The sequence below is a fragment of the Hemicordylus capensis genome, chromosome 1 (assembly GCF_027244095.1).
Source record: "Hemicordylus capensis ecotype Gifberg chromosome 1, rHemCap1.1.pri, whole genome shotgun sequence".
NCBI classification, from domain to species: domain Eukaryota; kingdom Metazoa; phylum Chordata; class Lepidosauria; order Squamata; family Cordylidae; genus Hemicordylus; species Hemicordylus capensis.
This window is the reverse complement of record NC_069657.1, coordinates 102,327,730-102,349,563: the sequence shown is the minus strand read 5'-3', so window position 1 is coordinate 102,349,563 and position 21,834 is coordinate 102,327,730. Positions and strand designations below refer to the sequence as shown.

Below are 21,834 nucleotides of genomic sequence, written 5' to 3'. Positions count from 1 at the left end.
CTCTCTTCAAAAAAGCATGTCTAATGGTCTCAGTGTTTTTGTAGTTGTTTGACCTATTGGAATTGTTCTTGCCTTGACTATTGTACACTGTTTTGAGCAGGTACAGTTAATAATAGCACCAAAAAGTTTATAGTCCTGTGGGTCCCTCCCTCCCCCCGCTATTAGTTGAATAAAGTGTTGCCTTCAAACTGACAAAGGCTGCAAATCATTTTCCCCTCCTTACACTGGAATATTTTACAATTCAGGTAAATACAGTAAATTGATTTAAACTAGTTGCTGAAGTCTTCCCTGATACCTGTCTATTATTCAAAAACATTATAGGTCCATCCAGTTTTCTATTTTGTATAAAATATCTCATATTCTGCAGTTTTATAAGTATGAAACAGGAACTGCATCCATGGAAGAGGCTGTACTGGAACTCAGCCAGAGCACTGCCAAGCAATCTAATGCACATGGAAATGAAAACTATTTTCACTACACTCTTCTCCCTGACTTTAGAAAACGTCTGTGAGAGTTGTGCAGCCCTCAAGAACATATTTCTGAAGTTGAAAAAAGAACTTTTGGAAGGAGAAGAGAGCAACAAATATCGTTTCCCATCCCTCTGCACACGTTTGGCTACTTGCCAATGCTCTGGGCTGAGCTGTGATGTAGCTTCTTCCATTAACAGAGCTCCTGTTCTGCAGACCTAACACTGCAAAGAATGTAAATCACTAAATTTAGCATAGGCCTTAGCATTACTTCAGTTAAGCTAATGAGATGAAGTTGCTGGGCTGATTTTTATTTCCTCTCTTGAAGATGGAAACAATAGTGTTAGCATTTCAACACTATTGTATAAATCCACGGAAATCTAGGAAATAATAATTATTCAGCAATCATGGAAACTCATTAAAATATAAACACATTAATATTAGGGGTGTGAGTGTGGAAATGCCCACAATTTTTTAAAAATCCAAATGTTGTTGCTTTTAAAACCAAATAAAGAGGACGAGCAAATAAAGAGAAAAACAATGCATAAAATTAGCATTAGAATATATTGGATGCCTAGCAGCTTCTAAAAAAACATACATCAAACAAATGATTTATTTTTATATTCCTATAAGTGAGGACTGAGCAAACAGTTATTTACAGATACTGCTTAATATTAAAATCATATATTTCATAATTCTGAAAGAGAAAGGGCAAAATAAAGTTGAAAAATGAACAGATAGTTTCCCAGTGTTGCTTCCTATCTTGGTTACTGTGTGGAAATATTGTTGTAATATGTCCAGCCAGTAGGTGGCACTAGCATTTGCTAGTGGTGATCTTAATTTGAGGCAGGGTCTCTTCCTTCTTCCTGTCTGTACCTTTGCTGAAATTGTCTGTCTCTTCCTTCAACACAATAAAGTAGTCTTAGCCTATAATGGCTGCCTTCCTCTGAGTCCTCATGACAGTTACTGAATCAATTTAGTTCAATGTGAAAGGTCGGGTCCAGCTACTATGAACTTCTAGCAGTGATCTTTTCCTTTATGTTTTCAGTTATAATTGTGGTCTTAATTTTTAATTTATTTATAAAAGGTGTATATTTGATGCATTTGCAAGTTTCATAAAGAATTACTAAACACAACATAGTTAAGCATACTTTATAGAGCCAGCGTGGTGTAGTGTAGTGTAGTGACTAGAACCAGGGAGACCCGAGTTCAAATCCTCATTCAGCCATATTAGCTGGGTGACTCTGGGCCAGTCACTTCTCTCTTAGCCTAATTCTACTTCACAGGGTTGTTGTGAGGAGAAACCTAAGTATGTAGTACACCGCTCTGGGCTCCTTGGAGGAAAAGCAGGATATAAAATGTAAATAATGAGCAGCTATTCAAAAAAGCATGAGTATCAAAACCACCTAAAACATTCTAATCACTAAAAAACACTCTAATCCAGTTCTACCTGTTTCATCAATTCAAGTGTATGTCATGTGAAACCTTGGGAAGCATTATTCCTATTCCTACAGAAGCATTATTCCTATCACTGTGTCTGAGAAAAGGGTATGTGCAATGGGATGAAGAATGTATGAATGGACTCAAAAGGTTTCTAAAATTTATTTATTTCACAGTAATTAAAGATGCACACTGGCATATTAATCAAAAACCTCAAAACCACCACTGTGTGTAAGTGGTGTACATGAGCCTGTGTGCCTGTTCAATGAGTTTGTGGGCACACTCAGATGCAAAATGGAAGTTTGGTTGAGTGTCAGCATTCCTGGTATTCCCCCCCTCCCCCGCATCTGAATGAACCTCTGAAATTCAGTTTGGCCCAACAAATCAACCTTTGTAACCAAAGTTTGTAGTTGGCTTGTTTGTTTTAATTGCGCTTCAGTTCACCATCATGTTGTGTCTGAACCGATCCTGGTGGTTTATCCTTCGCTTTCTGCAAAAGCTCTGCCTCTGCTCATAGAAATGCTGGCACAGAATGTATGGCTAGGCTCCAACCAGCCAAGAGCAGCCGGCGATGAGCAAAAAAGAGCCAAAGCAGTTCACACAGCTTTTCCACACCCACGCCAAGCTGGCAACCAATGGTAAGAGAGGGAGTGACTGGGCAAAGCATTGCCAGGATTTGGGCACACTTGGAACTCTGGGATTGCATTCAGGAGGACTGGGGAAAGAGAGAAGCTAAACAAACCACTGGCAGCCAAGACAAACCATGTTGGTTGCTGATTGTGGAGTGAATACCTGCTTGTTTTCAGAATATAAGATCATAAGAACAGCCCAGCTGAATCAGGCTCAAGGCCTATGTAGTCCAGCATCCTGTTTCACACAGTGGCCCACCAGATAGCAATAGCAATAGCAATAGCAATAGCAATAGCACTTACATTTATATACCGCTCTATAGCCGAAGCTCTCTAAGCGGTTTACAATGATTTAGCATATTGCTCCCAACATTCTGGGTACTCATTTTACCGACCTCGGAAGGATGGAAGGCTGAGTCAACCTTGAGCCCCTGGTCAGGATTGAACTTGTAACCTTCTGGTTACAGGGCGGCAGTTTTACGACTGTGGGCCTCTGGGAAGCCCACAGGCAAGAGTTGAGGGCATGCCCTCTCTCCTACTACTGCTCCTCTGCAACTTGAATTTAGAGGCATCTTGCCTCCGAGGCTAGAGAAGTTCGGTTAAAATAAAAATTGGTTTCGTGTTGTGTTTGACAGGGCCATGTGTATTTCTTAGTTGAAAAATCCTTCAGTTCAGAAGAAGAGATAAGGTTATTAAAATCAAAATTTCTTTCTTGATGAGTGCATCATGTAAACAATAGATAATAGTCCTACAGTGTGAGGATAGCTGCTGCCCAGCCCAAGAAGAGGTGTCTGTTCCAGGGGTGGGTTGCAGGCCTGATAATTTGGACTTGGAAAGCCACTTTCCCTGGAAATGGCAACACTGATGTACAAGTGCAAGCCTAACAGCTGGAAACAACAACCCAAATCCTTGTCTAGAGTAAAGACAGGGGAATGAGGTTGTTTGGGCAAAATCTTTTGAAAGGAATGTTCTGGCTGAGTGATCAACTAGTTTAAGGTAAAACAAACAGCTTTTGGGTAATGTAGGGAATGGTTCTTTCGTAATGGAAGCCACCTAATGGCGCAGTGGGAAAGTAACTTGCCTAGCAAGCAAAAGGTTTCAGTTTCTAATTCCTGCTGGTATGTTATAGGAAGATGCTGAAATGCATCATCTCATACTACATCGGAGATGGCAATGGTAAAGACCTCCTGTATTCTACCAAAGAAAACCACATGTCTCTGTGGTCGCCAGGAGTTGACACCAACTCGACAGCACAACTTAAATTTACTTCTTTCCTAATAGATGTGGCATCCTTCCCAGTCTTTTATTAATGTGGCATCTTTCCCACTCTTTTATTGCTAGAAATGTATTTTTGGAATAAATATGTGGCTTTAGCCATTTTCCTTTAGCCAGGTTCTTTCTTCAGTGGTAACTAAGTGTTCACCAAAGTGTTTACTTGCTATCTCTTAATATATAATGTCAAAAGAACACCACAAAAACCTAACATACAATCTATTTAGAATCGAAACAATTATTTTGTCATGTGTGCTATCAAGCAGTTGTTAAGGTATTATTAATAAATAACAACAACAACAACAACAACAAAGCAGGCCTACAAGAAAGAACAAGTCAAGAACCGAGCAGAAAAATGGAAAAATAAGCCACTGCATGGTCAATATTTGCACAATATAAGTGGAAAATCAGACATCACCAAAACCTGGCAATGGCTTAATAATGGCAACTTGAAGAAAGAAACACAGGGTTTAATACTGGCTGCACAAGAACAGGCACTAAGAACAAATACAATAAGAGCAAAAGTCAAAAAGTCAACAACAAACAGCAAGTGCTGCCTTTGTAAAGAAGCAGATGAAACCGTGGACCACCTAATCAGCTGTTGTAAAAAGATTGCAAAGACTGACTACAAACAAAGGCATGACAAGGTAGCAGGGATTAGGGATGTGCAAAAAATTTCGGGCACAGAACGATCTGTGCCCGAAATGAGCAATTTCGGGTGATTCGGAGCTGAACCGAATCACCCCTGATGTCCCCCGATATTTTTCGGGCCCGAGCCGAATCACCCAAATTTCGGGCACGAAAAATTCAGGTGATTTGGTTCATGGTTGATTTGGGGGGATTTTTTGAAGTTTTAGTGACTTTGGGGCAGTTCAGGGGCATAACATGGGATCTGGGCAAAAAGAGTGGGGTGGCGTGGTAGTGCCTAATGGGTGCAGTCTACCACCCGAATTACAGGGGGATTGGGCAAAGGGCTGATTTTTGGGGAATTTCTGAAGTTTTCATGTCTTTGGGGCAGATTGGGGCAGAAAGTGGGGACGGGGGCAGAATAGTGGGGTGGGGTGGTAGTGCCTAATGGGTGGAGGCTACCACCCCAATTTCAGGGGGATTGGACAAAGGGCTGATTTTTTGAGAATTTTTGAAGTTTTAGTGACTTTGGGGCAGTTTGGGGGCAGAAAGTGGATCTGCCCCAAAAGATTGGGGTGGGGTGGTAGTGCCTAATGGGTGGAGGCTACCACCCCAATTTCAGGGGGATTGGGCAGAGGCCTGATTTTTTGGGAATATTTGAAGTTTTGGTGTCTTTGGGGCAGATTGGGGGCAGAAAGTGGATCTGCCCCAAAGGAGTGGGGTGGGCTGGTAGATAGTGCCTAATGGGTGGAGGCTACCACCCATCCCCAATTTCAGAGTGATTGGGCAGAGGGGTGAATTTTGGTGAATTCTGAGGTTTTCTTCATAAGGTGAAGTGTGCTAAATTGATTACTTCCTCATATTCATAGTAATTGAGAGTGTGAAATAGTGAAAGTGGGGTCATGAGAGTTGTCTAATTGAAAAAAATCTCATTTGCTATGATAGAATGAGAATTCACACCTCAGAAAAAACTTTGCCCAATTCCCCTGAAATTGGGGTGGTAGACTCCACCCATTGGGCACTACCACCCCACCCCAAAATTTTGCCCCTGGGCCCCTTTTTTACCCCCCAAATCGATTCGGATTCGGATTCAGATTAAATCCGAATCTGAACCGAATCAAGGGTGATCCGGGTGGCCCATATTCGGGCACAAAACAGAACAGGGGTGATTCGGTTCGGGTCCCGAACCGAATCACCGAATTCCCAAATTGCACACCCCTAGCAGGGATGATACACTGGAACATCTGCAAAAAATACAAGCTACCTGTAGCCAAAAATTGGTGGGACCATACAACTGAAAAAGTTGAAGAAAATGAAGATATAAAAATATTATGGGACTTCCGACTACAAACAGACAAACATCTGCCACACAATACACCAGATATAACTGTAGTCGAGAAGAAAGAAAAACAAGCCAAAATAATCGACATAGCAATACCAGGGGATAGAAGAATCGAAGAGAAAGAAATAGAAAAAAACACAAAATACAAAGAGCTAAATAATCGACATAGCAATACCAGGGGATAGAAGAATAGAAGAAAAAGAAACAGAAAAAATCACAAAATACAAAGATCTACAAATTGAAAGGCTGTGGCAGAAAAAGACCAAAATAATCCCAGTGGTAATTGGCGCCCTGGGTGCAGTTCCAAAAGACCTTGAAGAGCACCTCAACACCATCGGGGCCACAGAAATCACCACCAGCCAATTACAAAAAGCAGCTTTACTGGGAACAGCCTATATTCTGTGACGATATCTATAACAACAACATTTACAATAAAATTCAGCCATCGCAGGTCCTTGGGAAGGACTCGATGTCTGGATAAAACAAACCAGTCAATAACACCTGTCTGACTGTGTAAACAAAAATTAATAATAATAGATTTCTATACCGCCCTTCCAAAAATGGCTCAGGGCGGTTTACACAGAGAAATAATAAAAAAATAAGATGGATCCCTGTCCCCAAAGGGCTCATAATCTAAAAAGAAACATAAGATAGACACCAGCTACAGTCACTGGAGGTACTGTGCTGGGGGTGGATAGGGCCAGTTATTCTCCCCCTTCTAAATAAAGAGGATCACCATGTTAAAAAGGTGTCTCTTTGTCCAGTTAGCAGGGGTAGCAGGGGTATTCTGATTGCATTTCACTTTCACTCTCCTGTCTCTTTTTATCATTCCCCTAAGCTAACTTTCTTTTTTCTGGCTCAATTAATACAGTGAGCCCAAAGATTCATTTACATTCCAAGGGCCCCTTCAAACTACTTCAGGGAAAGAAACCATAGGAGGTCTCTTTCCCATGCTCCAGTGAAGCTATTGTCCAAGGGAGGAGCTGACCACGTAGCTTCTTCTAACATTTTATGACAAAATAACTACATAAATGTTGATATATTTGGTACAACCTTTACTAGACATTGAATTATACTGGAGAGTGTGTTCCAACTCCCCTATTACTTATTAGATGTTTAATACTTTTCTGCGACTATGAATACTTGAACATCAGATAATCAATTTGCTAATAAATTATTTATCAATGCTCCTAAAATACAGTAGGCACTGTACAAATGTAAAATGAACAGATTCTTTCTTGCAGCCTGACCCACCCACCCCCAAACAAACAAACACAGAGGAAAGGGAATTAATCAAGGAATATTCCATGATCCTAGTGGCTTCACCCTTCCTTCATTTACTTTTCACACCAGTGTTACTGGGCAGAGTTGGGCTGCTTGTGTTGAGAGCCAGGATAGAGCATGATCCTGGCACTGCCCTCACAGGTAGCCTGACTTTTAACCCCGTCTGTTAGCCTGAGTTAAGGGCATGAACATGCTCTTACCCCGCCACCGAGGTCAGGTGTGTGCCCAGGCTGCATGCAGCCCGGGTACAGAGTCAGGCGGCAAGAGCTACTGTTTGAGGAAGCATACCTCAATGCACTGCACGCTCCTGGCAGGGTGCATTTAGGGATGCTGGAGGATTTCCTTCTCTGGCTTCCTGTTCTGCCACTCACAGCAGCACTGCTCATGTGCGCCACAGCGAGTGGCAGAGCAAACTGCGGAGTGTGGTCATGTGCAGGGAGGCATGCCTCCCCGCCCTCCAGCCCACCCCCGAGAGGTCGTGAGCACAACCTCCTTATATTCCAAAACAATATCTTGCTATCTGTATAAATGGCAGTTTAAAGAGTAATACAAGCAAAAGAAAGGCTCCTTTTCTGAAGAGTCTGAACATCTCCTTTCCTCTCCAGTCTAACCTTTGGTTCAAATCAGACCTGATGTGGAAGACCCATTATTAGGATATCCTGTCTCTGTTTTTGTTTTTAGTAATTACCAGTACCATGCAGCTGCTTAAAGACTGGGGAAGTGGCCTTGAGGGAGCAGTATCTGTATTGCCCTCCATTGCACTGAGCTAATTTATCAACAGCAGTATTTGCAAAAAGAAAGAAAGAGAAAGAAGCATGCCTGCAGGTACCAGCAGAAGCTTTATCATTGTTGGAACATGCTCAGTAAGTAGCACTTCTGAGCAGAGTTTGCTTCCAGATGTTTGGGTGATAATTTTCCAGGGTTTTTAAATCGGTTTTAATATTTTAACCCGGTTTCAGGTTTTTTAATTACTTTGATTGTTTAATTGGTGTTTTAAAATGTCTTTAAATTGTTAATTGTTGTATTGTTTTTTAATTTTTGTTTTAGCTCTTTATTGTTTTAATTGTTTGTTTTAATTGTAAACCGCCCTGAGCCATTTTGGAAGGGCGGTATAAAAAATAAATAAATAAATAAATAAATAAATTTGTCCACTGGCCACACACAGTAAGGATGTGTATGTGCATTCCAAACATCCCTCCCTGCTTCCAGGGAACTATTTATTAATCATATGTAGTGTGTGTGTGTGTGTGTGGGGGGGGTTAATCCAAACTGTTCATCTACACATGCTACAAATGTTAGTTTAGCTAGTAATTTCAGCGTGTGTAGAGGAGTGGTTCAGATGATTAGGGAAAGGTGCATAGGAATGGGGGGTGGGCAGTGCTCATGGCACTCACATATTCTTATCACATGTGGTTAGGCTGAAGTATAGTCTGAACCAGCCTAGAATGTTCCAGGACTTTAGTCTAGCACCAGGAGAAAAGAGCTGCTCCAGAGAGGGTGAAAAGGCTTTCAGAGATCACTGTATATGGGTTTGCTTTTATTTATTTTCAGATATATGTAAAGATTCCTTTTCAAGGAGTGAGGAAAAAATATTTTAGAGATTATTGAAATATTATTTTGATCAGGAATTATATTGGACCTTAATGTCCAACCAACACTGCTATATATCTTTTGTTGTTGACTTCTGAGAAATTTGTGATATTGATATTTGCGTTGTCTATTGCCAACAGATAGAAATCCTGAAATGAGCCGTTTTCTCTAAGATTGGTCCAGGAGTTGGTCTTGCACCAGGGAAAAAAGGAACTGCCCTAGAGAAGGGTTGGAAAGACCTGCAGAGATGACTATTTATGGGCTTCATGTAATTATTTGCAGGACTCAAGGACCCAGAACTAAAATTATACTGCTTTCAATACAGATCAGTTATTTTCACTATTTTTCAAGCAGGGGCCACTTTTGCCAAAACACACACACACACACACACACACACACACACACACACACACACACACACACACACACACAGAGTGAGACTCACTCCTCACCATGCTGATCTCTGCACAAAACTGTTTTTCTCATTGTTGGGAAGGCCCTTTAAGAGAGATTGAGCTCTAGGAAAAAAGCACTGGAAGGCTAAACTTCCCAGCACTTTGTTCGTGGGTTTCCAAGATGGTGCAGATGCTCAAGAGGGCCAAGGGGACTGTTCCGAATACTGAGCTTCAGCCAAAGCTTCACACAGGCCTAACGAACCCTAATGAGTCAGGGGGTCACATTTAGGGTGGATGGAGCTGCCACTAGTCCCTGGGCCTTACAATGAAGAACAGTGGTACAGAAGTATAACAGGGCATGGAATGAATATACACAACTCAAGATGCACTATGATTGTCTTATAGCAAATTATTTCTATATATCCTCTTCAGCACTAAGAGGGATGGACAAAATTATATCAGAACATATATCTTCAATACAAAATATACAAATACAAAATATTATGATTGCCCCATGAGTCTTAGTCTGATGAACTGGATAAAGTTTGCAGTTCCTTGGATCAGCAGATGTTATACTTCTATAACAGATCTACTTCTTAAACTTCTATAAGAGTTCCACGTAAAAACTGAATCTTTAGCCTAATTTCCAGTAGGCTTATGAGATCACCCGGCATTCCGTGTGTGTTTGTGTGCGTCCGTCCATCCCCCCCCCCATCAAAATTGCAATACTGGTACCAATATGAACCAAATGGGATTCAGTTGTAGGAACACATAGGGACACCTCAATGGCCTAGTTTGTGATATTATCCACCCCACTTCAAGATGGCAGACACGTAAACTTTTGAGGCGCAAGTGGACTAACTTGAGATCCGTCTAACTGATTTGAACCAAATTTGCTACAGCTGTAGGGACACATAGAAGATGCCTCAATGGCTTAGTTTGTTATGATGTCACCCACCCCAATTCAGGATGGTGGATGCATGAATGTTTGAGGCGCAAGTGTGGACTGTCTACCTTGTGGACTGTCTAACCGATTTGAACAAAATTAGGTACAGTTGTAGTGAGTTACACACAGGGACACCTCAACAGCATAGTTTGCACTTATGTCATCTACCCTGATTCAAGATGGTGGACATGTGAACATTTGGAGGTGCAGGTGGGCTAACTTGTGGACTGCCTAACTGATTTGAAACAAATTAGGTACAGTTGTACTAAATTACACATAGGGACATCTCAGTGGTGTAGTTTGTGATGATGTCATCCACCCCAAACTAAGTTGGCAGACATGTGAACATCTGAGGTGCAACTGGGCTAAAGTGTGAACCGCCTAGCTGATTTGAACCAAATTTGCTACACATGTACATAGGGATGGCTCAAGGGTATAGTTTGTAATGATGTCATCCACCCTGATTCAAGATGGCAGACACATGAACATTTGAGGTGCAAGTGGGAACCGATTTGGACAAAATTTGGTAAAGCTGTAGAGACACCTCAAATGCATAATTTGTGATGATGTCATCCACCCCAATTCAAACGGGCAGACATATGAACGTTTTGGGGCACAAGTGGGCTAAATTGTGAGCTTCCTAATTTGGACCAAATTTTATCCAGTTGTAGTAATAATAAAAGGAAGGTAGGCAGATTAGTTATCAGTAGAACACCTTGTTAAATGTATCAAACTGTATGAATATCTGTTATTACCTGCATACTTTATTGGTTTAAGCTTAGAATGGACTAATGTAACCATGGATGGGAGTTCTGCTGTCAACCCAGCCTCCCATCTATTTCCTTTTTGGTGGATATTGGATTGCATGTACAGTTTCTCCTCCATTACTATAGAAGTTTGGCAGGGTGTGTGTGTGTCTGTGTGTGTGTGTGAGAGGGAGAGAGAGAGAGAGAGCGAGAGAGCGCCTTAAGGCATTAAGTAAGTCTTCATGGAAAAGGTAGCATGACAAAAGGCCATACAATATCATCCCCTTTCATTTCTACCGTGCATAAATTGACAGCTTCCCAGTGGACTTCGTACTTTGCTTCCTTTCTATTTTATCATGGAGTGTTTATTTGATTTTTTTCTATACTTTTTGCTGTTGTTATATCCATTGCAAGCACATTTTTGTTTGTTTTATACCACTCTCCTTACTGATAATTTATATGTCCAGTGTGACAGCATCTTTTCCTTAATCACACTGTGAAAGATTTTAGTGTGCAGTATTTATGACAAACTACAAACAATTCTTTGTACATTCATTTATTCTTTCCACTGGGGAAATCATATAGCTTGTTACTGTTTGTTTTTCTGAATAGTTTTATTTTCAGCTATATCTTTTTTATTTAATCACATAGTCATTACTACTACCTAGGGAAACAATCCAGCTAAAGTTAAGCACTTAAGTCTCACTGATTTTGATGGTGTAATTAAGCATGTGCTTAAATCATTCCTATTGAAATAAACTTACTATAAGTGGTTAACACTGGCTTGACTGGGATATAAATTAACTTCATACACTTTAGGGGATTTTTATTATTATTATTATTATTTTAGAATGCCTCATCTATAAGGTGCATTAATACAAATTTGTGGGCCAAAATGTTTCTCTTCATGTACTTGATAGCTTGTACTTTTGCTTCATATTAGAATAAATATTGTTAATGGCCAAGTCTATTTTGAACTATGGAGCGCGATAGTCACAATTAACATGCAGTCAGGTGTCCGCACACATGTACATGCATTTCTCTGAATGACTGTACAGTACATGCATTAATTTTAAAAAGTGAATCTGGGACAGGTCCCTCAAATACAGATAAGAAGTGCACTGCTGTACACACATTCAATATAATATGTGAAGCACTGTATGCATAAAGATCTGTACATGTTTACACTATAAACCAAAGCCTCATTCAAATATTATCAACATGAGATTCTAAGATGTTTAAGACCAGTTCACAAATGCATGTATGTCACTCTGTCTAATCATTCGATTGCTCAGCACAGCTCTGTCTAATCACTCAATTGTTCACAGCTGCATGCATCAAGTTCTTCCATAGAAAACAATCAGAGCACAGACATATGAAATGTTTTTCACTTGACCTTCTCACATCACACGATTGCTCACAGCTGAACGCATGACTTGCTTCAGCCGAAAACTAGTGTGCAATATGGAAAAGTAAGGGAAGCCATTTTTCTGAAGGCCATTTCATATTTGCACGTTTATCACTGATGACTACAAGAGTGAGAAAATGGTACTTGCACACAACTGGAACACTTTCAAGTGAAGACCACAATGGACCAGAATCTCAACAGATATACAACATGGATCATTTGACTTTTGTGTCATGCATATTTATAGCCAAAAATGACAACACCCCAATTATTACTTTTTTCAACATATCTGTCTACAAAATCTTGAAATATTTGAATACAAGGTAGACTTATCTGCGACACTATCTCATGAAATGAAACAAGATTTTGCCCAAAGAATCACATTAGGCATATTGCTTGGGCATTTCTTTCTGTCTAAGCAATATGCTTAAACAAAACAATAAGAAAATATTTCCAGAATTCAAACCCTTCTTTGCTTAATAGACATATCCTCCACAGTTAGGATTCCACTACCACTACTGCCTGTCACCTTTGCTCTGGCTTATTCATATATGTGGAAAGAGCTTTTGGCAAACAGACTACTCCCTCCTGGGACCACTTCTATTTTTGATTAATGCTGCTATACTTGATTGCCATACTGATCACACGGGGTGGGGTGGGGGGCGTTCCACATGTGCAGGAGCTGGCACATGGTCCTGTGTAGCTTCTAAATTTGCAACTCAAGCTAAGTACAGAAAATGTGTAACCACTTTCTTGTAGAAATGTAATGAATAAAGATAGATAGTTACTGAAGATTAAACTGCCATCTACCTGCTCTGAGATTTTAGTTTTTTAAAAAAATTACAAGCAGGTTTAACAGAACGTTTCAAACTGATAAGTCAATTTTTGAGATCAAATTCAATAAATTTGAGTTTTGTAAGTCATTATACTCATTTAGTTGTACCTTCTGCAGCTGCCCCCCTGTCAGATCAAAAAGCGCCATCACAACTCATGGGAGGTTAAGAAACAGCTTACATGCTTCCAGGAGCACAGCTGAAGGTGAACTGCCCCTGTAATTTTTAATAGGTGTGTGACTCAGAGATGAGGACACACCTGGACACAGCATTATTTCCCCCCCTTATGATTTTATCGTTTTTGTGAACACATTTTCTAATCTTATTGATACGATCTGGTATGACAGGGGATGTTGTTTGTGTTAAGAGAAGCACCTTGAGTCTCCCAATAAACTCACTGGCAAAAATTCTAATTCATATGGATCACTGCATCCTGTGATGACCAGCTGGAGATCTAATAAACTCAGTGCCACGCAATGTAACCTTTTTAAATAACTTGTGAAGAACTCAGATTCAAACAGTGATGCCCCATCTAGAAGTCAGCTTGCTAACTTACAACCCTCTAGGTAAACCTTTCCACCTGGAATCATCGTTGTGGGACTTGTCTCCTACTGAGTTAATGAGCAAACAACAGTAATTTCCAACAAGCTACCCACTGAAACTGTTTAGGAAGCGAGAAAACAGTGATTTTCTAAATGGCCATTAAGAGCTCTTTCTATGCATTTCCCCCCAGAGTAATAAGAATGAAAAGCAAAACAGGGAATAACATACTGAATAGCATTATGGCATGGCAGTCATTAGCCAGCCACTGGACCAGTGTGCAGTGTATGTTCTCCCTCATCTCCTTAAATGAGCCTCACTTTTCTTTAATAAAAAAGAACAGAAACTACCAAATTACTGTATACAAACTGATACCATATCATCTATAGTTTATGGAATACTCAGGGCCTAAAACAGCAGTGATATCTCCAAAATCCAGACATCCAGCTTATTAATATACTGTAAAGCAAACTGCTTCAAGAACAAAAATAATAACTGTCTGCCACTTCCCATATTCAATGGCTCTTGGCAGTTTGCTTTACTATAAAAGAAAATGATGGGAACAGTTTAAAAGCCACATGGATCTTGTTTAAAAGACAGTCATTCTAGCTTAAAAGCTACATGCACCTAGCCCAAAAGATAAAAGAGGGACTTCATTGTCTGTTGCACAAAAAATATAGTTAATACAACAATGAAAAGAGCTAATAACTATGCAAATCAGCCATATTCACAAGCAGTAAACTGAAAGGTATTTTCACTGCCTCCAATACCTTCCCCAGTAATAAATTATGCACAGATCAATTCTCATAATGTCTGTGCATGCTATAGTTGCCAGATGATAAATCAGATAGGGAATTTCTAATACAGCCCAGCATAATCTGCTTTCTGAACCTAGGCAACTGTCAAGAAATATTAATAGTGTCTATTCCTTTTACCAAGTTGTTAGAGCAACAGACCCACCTCGGCAGATGGTCCCATTCCCCACGTATCCAGGTTTGCAGGTGCAGCTATGTCCCCTGACTGTGTTAGTACAGATTGCGTTCTCATCACAGTTGTGTTGTCCGCTATCACATTCATCACGTTCTACAAGAAAACAACGTAAGAGAACGTGAGGAGAAGGGAGAGAAGAAAAGGAAGAGGAGAAGGAAGAGGGGGGCAAAAAGGTTTACTGATCTGGCATTTGAAAAGCAAGATATAACTAGTAACTGGATTGCTACAGTGGCTGAATATAACAGAAAATACATTAGATGGAGAAGCCCGACGTAGACCGCTTCCATTCCAGGTTATAAATCATGGCTAATCAGCACACTTATTTTAGATGGAAAAAATCTACCTGCTAAAAACAAAGCATCAGAAATGAGTAGGACTGTAATGCTGCACAGTGATGTATGTCGGGACTCTAACAACTTCTGTGTTAGTTATACTGTATGGTAAGGCTATGAACAAAACCAGTTTGCTTGGTTTGGTTCTAGTTTGGACTGGATGCAAACTGGACTGGGCATATTTGGTTTTGGCACCCCAAACTAGAATCCCCACTCGCCTTGAGTTTGACCTGGTTCAGGGGTTCTAAGTTAAAAAAAAATTCAAGGTTTACCCAGCGTCTGGGAGTGTGTGTGTGCTGAGCAGCGAGGTCTCAGAAGGTTCCCCCTCCCCCGCCAGCCTTCCTCGGTTTCTTCGGGCCATTAAGGTTGCAACCTGGTCATGCAAACAGCCACTACATACATGTGGCAGCCTTCAAAATGGCCGCTGTGAGCCGGGAGAGGGTCGAAAGGGCCTGAAAATGGACCTTAATGGCCCAAAGAAGTCCAGGGGAGGCTGGCGGGGGAACCTTCTGAGACACCCCCTGTGGCCATGGCAGCACCCCCCACCCCAGAGACTGGGTAAGCCTTAATGAATTTTTTTTAAAAAAACTTATAATCCCCAAACCAGCTCCAAGCCTACTGGGGGGCGGGGGGGAGGGTGGTTCAGCTCAAGGTCAAGCTGAACCAAGACTGATCCGGCTCGAGGGTGAGCCCTAGAGCAAGCCCGTTCAATGTTGAACCAGCTTGACCTGGAGCCGGTCCGCACATCCCTACTGTATGGAGATGCGGAGGTAGACACCCCTCCATACAGGGATGTATAAAGTTGACAGGATAAAGTTTTAAGTAGCTGTACGTACAACAAATTGAGAAAGAAAATTCACCCTTCCCCAAATTAAAGTGAAAGCAACTGTGCTTCACCACTGACAGGAGGAGGAAAGGGGAAGTAGATGGAGGTTCTCTTTTTCTGTTCTCTCCTGTTCTCTCTAAAGTTAACCATTGCATCAGCTCAGCCAGTATTAAGCTGAATTGAAAGGTGGCCTGTTATTGAACCTCTCACTACCACTTTCTTTAGAATGATTATTAGGGACCTACAATTTCAACCATTCCTGCCTGTGTCACATTGTCTGGACTGGGAAAATGATAATGTTGAATGGGAGATGAAAGGGAAAGTAGAATTCCATGTCTGGTAGCTGAACAATGATTTAATCAGATTCTCCCAAGTGGAAAAAAAGAAGTTTCTATCCACGGCAACACATGGACCTTCAATAATAATAGTGCGCAGATAATTAGATTTGTTTACAGCTGGAAGAAAACATCAAGAGGGCTTTAGGGAGATTCTCCCCTGCATTCCTTAACAACTTTTATTACTTGGGTAAAAAGGAATGTGGGAAGTGGATAGAACTTAGAACAAACTGCATACTGATCAAGAATATAAACTCTAATGCTCCTATAATGAAGACCACTATCATTTCAAAATGTACCTGCAGAACAATTGTTATCTCTAAGCTACAGGTAGTTATTACTGACTTCCTATTCAGCCTAGTGAAGAACTCCTCTTGAGCATTGCATTGACTTTGATTTAGTATGTGAATACCCATTTATTCTGTGAATACCGTCAGCTTGGTGAGGATTCAGAGAACAGCAGAAAAGGTTTTGGAATATACATTATATAGGGACAATAATGAACAAACTGCACTTCCTTAGCTCAGGAAAAGAAGATTAAGTGGAGATAGCAGAACAGATTTAAAAGTGTATATATCAAATGACTGTCATGAAGAAGATGGAACTTTTCTCCCTTGTCACTGTGGGGGGGAAATGACACACAATTGGTTTGAGTGTCAGCAGCTAAGTATTAGAGAACAAGCTTTGCAACTGTACCAGATGGATAATGGATCAAGCAGCTGGGGGAAATTATGGAACCTTTATCACCAGAGATTATGAGAGAAGCAGACTGGGGATGCATCTGCCATGGATGCTCTAGGTAAGGGTTTTCAGCATTGTGGTAAAGCTATGAAGCAGATGCCTAATGGGGTCTCTTCCAACTGTGTATTATTATGGCTCTATTAATACAGCAAACTTGGAAGGACACATTTGAGATGGCAAGAGTATTTCTCTTCAGACCTTAAGAGCCGCACATCCAATATAAATCCATTTGCTATGCATAAGCAATTTGCTATTCATAAGCACACCAGAGTGAGTACCTGAGCAGCAGCATTCACCATTGCCCCCCATAGCTATGTTAACTTTTTATAAAATAGAATGTGTACAAGCTGTATAGTTTAAATAAATGCAGTTTTTATACTATTGTATACCTAGGATTTTCTCTTACCTTCACACTTTTTTAAGACTAGGGGAAAAAGTAACAGAAACATACACGGATATGCTATAATACTGCACTGTATCAGAGCAGTACTATACACCTTCCACTTATGGCAGTCTGAATACTTCATAGGGGCGTAACTATAATAGGGCAAGGGGAGAGAGTTGTCTGGGGGCCCACTGCCTGGGGGGGGGCAGAGGCAAGTCACATGACTGACTCCCCCAGCCACGCACCCGCCTGGGCTTCCTTCAGTTGTATTCTTCCTCTGAAATGGAATGTTAAGTGTTAAGACCTGACGTGTTAAGGCATGAGTGTTAAGACCTGGAGCTACCAGAACAGCATGTCTTTCTCTATTTAAAAAAATTATTTTACATTTTATATCCCACTCTTCCTCCAAGGAGCCCAGAGCGGTGTACTTCATACTTAAGTTTCTCCACACAACAACCCTGTGAAGTAGGTTAGGCTGAGAGAAAAGAGACTAGCCCAGAGTCACCCAGCAAGTATCATGGCTGAATAGAGATTTGAACTTGGGTCTCCCCGGTCCTAGTCCAGCACTCTAACCGCTACACCACATTGGCTCCTAGTCAGCTACACCACACTGGCTCCACACCACATATATATGTGTGCTTTTTGTTACCACTATTCAGCCTCATTTAAGATTTATTTACTTCATGAGCTGAGCTTCAGTGGGGGGGGGGCATTTTAAAATCTTGTCTCTGGGCCCACTCCAACCTTGTTACGCCCCTGATACTTCATTTCAGAAGGGGCATTTAAGTGCAGAAGGAAGGACACAGAAACACTCATGTGTGACACCAGACTCATACCTAACAGGTGCACACTTTTGGCTTTCCTGTTCAGAAAAGGCCAGGAGCCTTTAAAGCGCAAAAGCCATGAGAGCCCTTGGGCAGTATCATACCAGTACAGGTAAAGGAGAGAAGAAGAACGCAGGCTAGCAAAGGGAGGGTTGTGATCCTGAGGAATTAATTGGAAGAATGCTGCAACTGTGGGCTTATTTTCAAAACCATCTCATTTTATGTTTGAAGCAGGGGTTGAAGACCACATAACACATTTGGCATAGGCGTAACGATAGGGGGGGCAGGGGGGGCAGGTGCCCCAGGCGCCACTCCCTGGAGTCACGTGGGGGGCGCCAAAATGTGCCCCGCCGATCCCCGAAAATTTACCAAATTTTTTTTCTTCTTGTTTGAATTGCTGCCGCCGCCGCCACCACCACACAGAGCGACTGAGCAGCAGGCTGCAGCCAACCGCACCACCAGCCGCCTCCCTCTCCCCTCGCGGTGAAGATTGCTATCTCCGCCCCCTGGACCGGCTCCTGTTTGTTTCTCATTCCCGGTGGTGCTGGGGCGGCGTTGCACTTGAGCTCCCGAGGGAGGAGAGGAAAAGAGATCCTTCTTCAGCAGAACTCCTCTCTTCTTCTCCCCCCACCCCACTCCTCCACCACCAACCCCATACTCCGCCTCCCCTTCCCGCTCCGTCGCACAGCAAAGAAAGCGAGAAACTAAGCTCATTAACAAAACAAACAAACAAGGGTGATGGAATTGATTTACTGCATGATGCACTGCTGAGGTAAATCTTTCTTGGAGTATTTCTTTTGCTTGGCGGCGGCGGCGGGGGTGGTGGTGGTGGAGAGACAAGGACAGCTCTGCTTATGCAAAAGTTTCCTAGCGATCTCTATCTTGTGTGTATCGTATGTTTGTGCTTTGCAAAAGGGAGGGAGACGGGGAGGACGGTCTGCCACAGAGTAACGTGTAAGTACTAAGCTCATTAACAAAACAAACAAACAAGGGTGATGATGGAATTGATTTACTGCATGCACTGCTGAGGTAAATCTTTCTTGGAGACTTGTATTTCTTTTGGAGGAGGCTGCGATGCTAAGGCTCTGTAGATGTGTGAGAAAGGGGCAGTTTTTGCAGTCGGAATGTGTAGAAAAGACAACAGTGAGTTGGCTGAATTATTCTTGGGAGGTAGTTGCTCCCTTTAGGCTTTTAATGCAGGGATATCTTGCCTGTTTAGGGAGTCTACTTGCTTCCGATGGCTGGGCTTGCTTATTTGAAAACAAAGCAGGAGTTACGGAGCTGTGGTAAGGTTCTAGAGCTCTTGGCTATTCAAAACGAAATCAAACCCTGTAGGTTTCTCTGAGAAACCATGAAGTTTCTCTCCACTTGAGCAAATAGGGAGCACTTTGCAATAGGAGTTTATCACCTTTGATATTTGCTGAGTGCATATGATCAAGAGACGGGGGTGGCGGCGGCGGCGGGGGTGGTGGTGGTGGAGAGACAAGGACAGCTCTGCTTATGCAAAAGTTTCCTAGCGATCTCTATCTTGTGTATCGTATGTTTGTGCTTTGCAAAAGGGAGGGAGATGGGGAGGAGGGTCTGCCACAGAGTAACGCGTAAGTGTGTGTGTGTGTGTGTGTGTGTGTTACCTGCACAAGGGGACAAGAAGGTAATTTTGAAAAGGCATTTGGGAATTGCTTCTCTTCGTTGTCAAACATTTGGATCTCATTTAAAAAAATAAATCCATATAAACATCAGTTTGATGGCAGCTTTTCCTGTTGAAATCTAAGCGTCATATACTGAGTGTCTTGGAAATGCTATATGCAGTATGCCAGAGAGAGGAATACAGAGGAAAGTATTTAATTTTTTTTAAAGGAGGGGGATGAGGTGAAGGGAAGTGGTTTAGGAGACAAGAAATGAAGCTGCCTGTTTTCCAGTAAGTAATGGAGAAATTCCAGGAGCTGGGGCTAAATATACTTGGCGATCAATACAGAAATGGCTCATTGTGAATAATCTAACTGCTTGGTGTAGTGCAAGTTTTGAAACTAAAGGCAAAAGGGAGCTGGGGACTGGAGAAGGGGAAAAAATGAAATTCTTCTTTTACCTTGAAACCCCCCCCCCCCCAATTAAATTTCCCACTTAAGAATACAATTGTGATAACTGACCTTTTTACATTTTATTTTATTTTTACTCAAGTGGTAAGTGAGTGGGCGTCATCTAATACAGTTACTTGGGTTTCTGGAAAGTAATAGCTTGCTCTGTGTCAGGCTGACACAGATGATTTTTGGTTGTTTATTGCATTTTTGGTTTTCTGAGCGGGCTCGGAATTCACCGCTGTCAGCTACAGAGGCTTATTGGAAAGTTGGTAGCCCTGGTGTGGTGTGGCTATCAAGCTGGTTTTGACTCCTGGCACCCACAGAACCCTGTGGTTTTCTTTGGTAGAATACAGGAGCGGTTTACCATTGCCTCCTTCCACGTAGTATGAAATGTTGCCTTTCAGCATCTTCATATATCACTGCTGCCCGATATAGGTGTTTCAATTCGAACCCGCAACCTTTTGCTCCCTAGGCAAGTTACTTCCCTGCTGTGCCATTAGGTGTGGCTTGTATTCCTTGTAAATCTAGGAGTAGGCAGTTGTGTGTGTGTGTGTGTGTGTGTGTGTGTGTAGGATCTTGATTATGGAAGTTGGCTAAGTGTCAGGATGGGACAGGTGTCTTGTGTGTGTGCTGCAGTAGTATTTAGGAACATAGGAAGCTGCCATATACTGAGTCAGACCATTGGTCTATCTAGCTCAGTATTGTCTACCCAGTCTGGCAGCAGCTTCTCCAAGGTTGCAGGCAGGAGTCTCTTGCAGCCCTATCTTGGAGATGCTGCCATGGAGGGAACTTTGGACCTAGATACTCTTCCTAGAGTGGCTCCATCTCCTGAGGGGAATATCTTCCAGTGCTCACACTTCTAGTCTCCCATTCAAATGCAAACCAGGGTGGACCCTGCTTAGCTAAGGGCGGGGGGGTGCAATTTCAGTGCTTGCCCCGGGCGCCGTTTTCCCTAGTTACGCCTCTGACATTTGGGGGTTTCTTCGTTGTGACAAAAATTCTGCCACTCATAAATGCTGATTCTGTACACACTGACAAAAAAGAAGGTCATTGAAAGAATTAATAACACATCAAGGGATGAAGGCTAAACTTGCTTCCCCATGAGTAAATAGTATTTTAGTTAATTTAGTTTACTCATGAAAATTTTGGGATTATATTATTTATTTTGGATTATTGTCAAAAGCAGCAGAATAGCCATGGCAGAGCACATGTTACCATATGGATTTTTCAAGTGTCCAGATATATACTTTTAAAAACCATCTCCATATGCAAAATGCAAAAACATCACTGTCTGTAAGCCCAGCTAGTTTGTGTATTACATCCTTGGAAGTTTTTATTTCAGAGCCTAATAAATCTTACATTTTGAGAAGGTACACTTATAAATAAATATTCCCTCTCTTGCAAACTTGGATAATTCTAAATCTCATAGGAGTATTCTGAAGATTAATTAACAATTGCCAGGCGCTTGAATACTTTCATATGCAAGGGAATACAGGAGATCAAAGCATTTTTATTATCAAATATTTGCCAGTGGTTGCATTCGGCTTCTTTAAGTCCAGCTAGTACATTTGAACACATTTCTTTTTGCCCACCATCACCTCAACTTTACTGCAAACAGAAAGAGTCTGTTCCCATGACGAAAGCTAGACAGAAACTGAGAAAGGAAAAAAATGATAGTTCCAGTATAAAATGAAGTAAGAAGTTGGGTCTCTAAAAGATCAGTGCTGTGATCTGTAAATTCAATTCATTCATAAGTGGTCTGGGGCAGACAGTGATTTGATGATTAAAAAACCTGCCAGTTTAA

The 21,834-nt window shown here is 41.6% G+C and overlaps 1 protein-coding gene across 7 annotated transcripts in view; it reads right to left on the bottom strand.

Moving 5' to 3' along the window:
- NELL1 (neural EGFL like 1) overlaps positions 1-21,834 on the bottom strand; it is a 768,366-nt gene that overhangs the window by 255,283 nt on the left and 491,249 nt on the right. For 5 of the 7 annotated variants that reach the window (XM_053266637.1, XM_053266634.1, XM_053266639.1 and 2 more), the window contains one exon: positions 14,480-14,602. The exons of the other annotated variants lie outside the window; for them this stretch is intronic. In XM_053266637.1, coding sequence (XP_053122612.1) covers positions 14,480-14,602 — 123 coding nt within the window. The remainder of the gene's footprint in view (positions 1-14,479; positions 14,603-21,834) is intronic. 7 annotated transcript variants of the gene reach the window in all.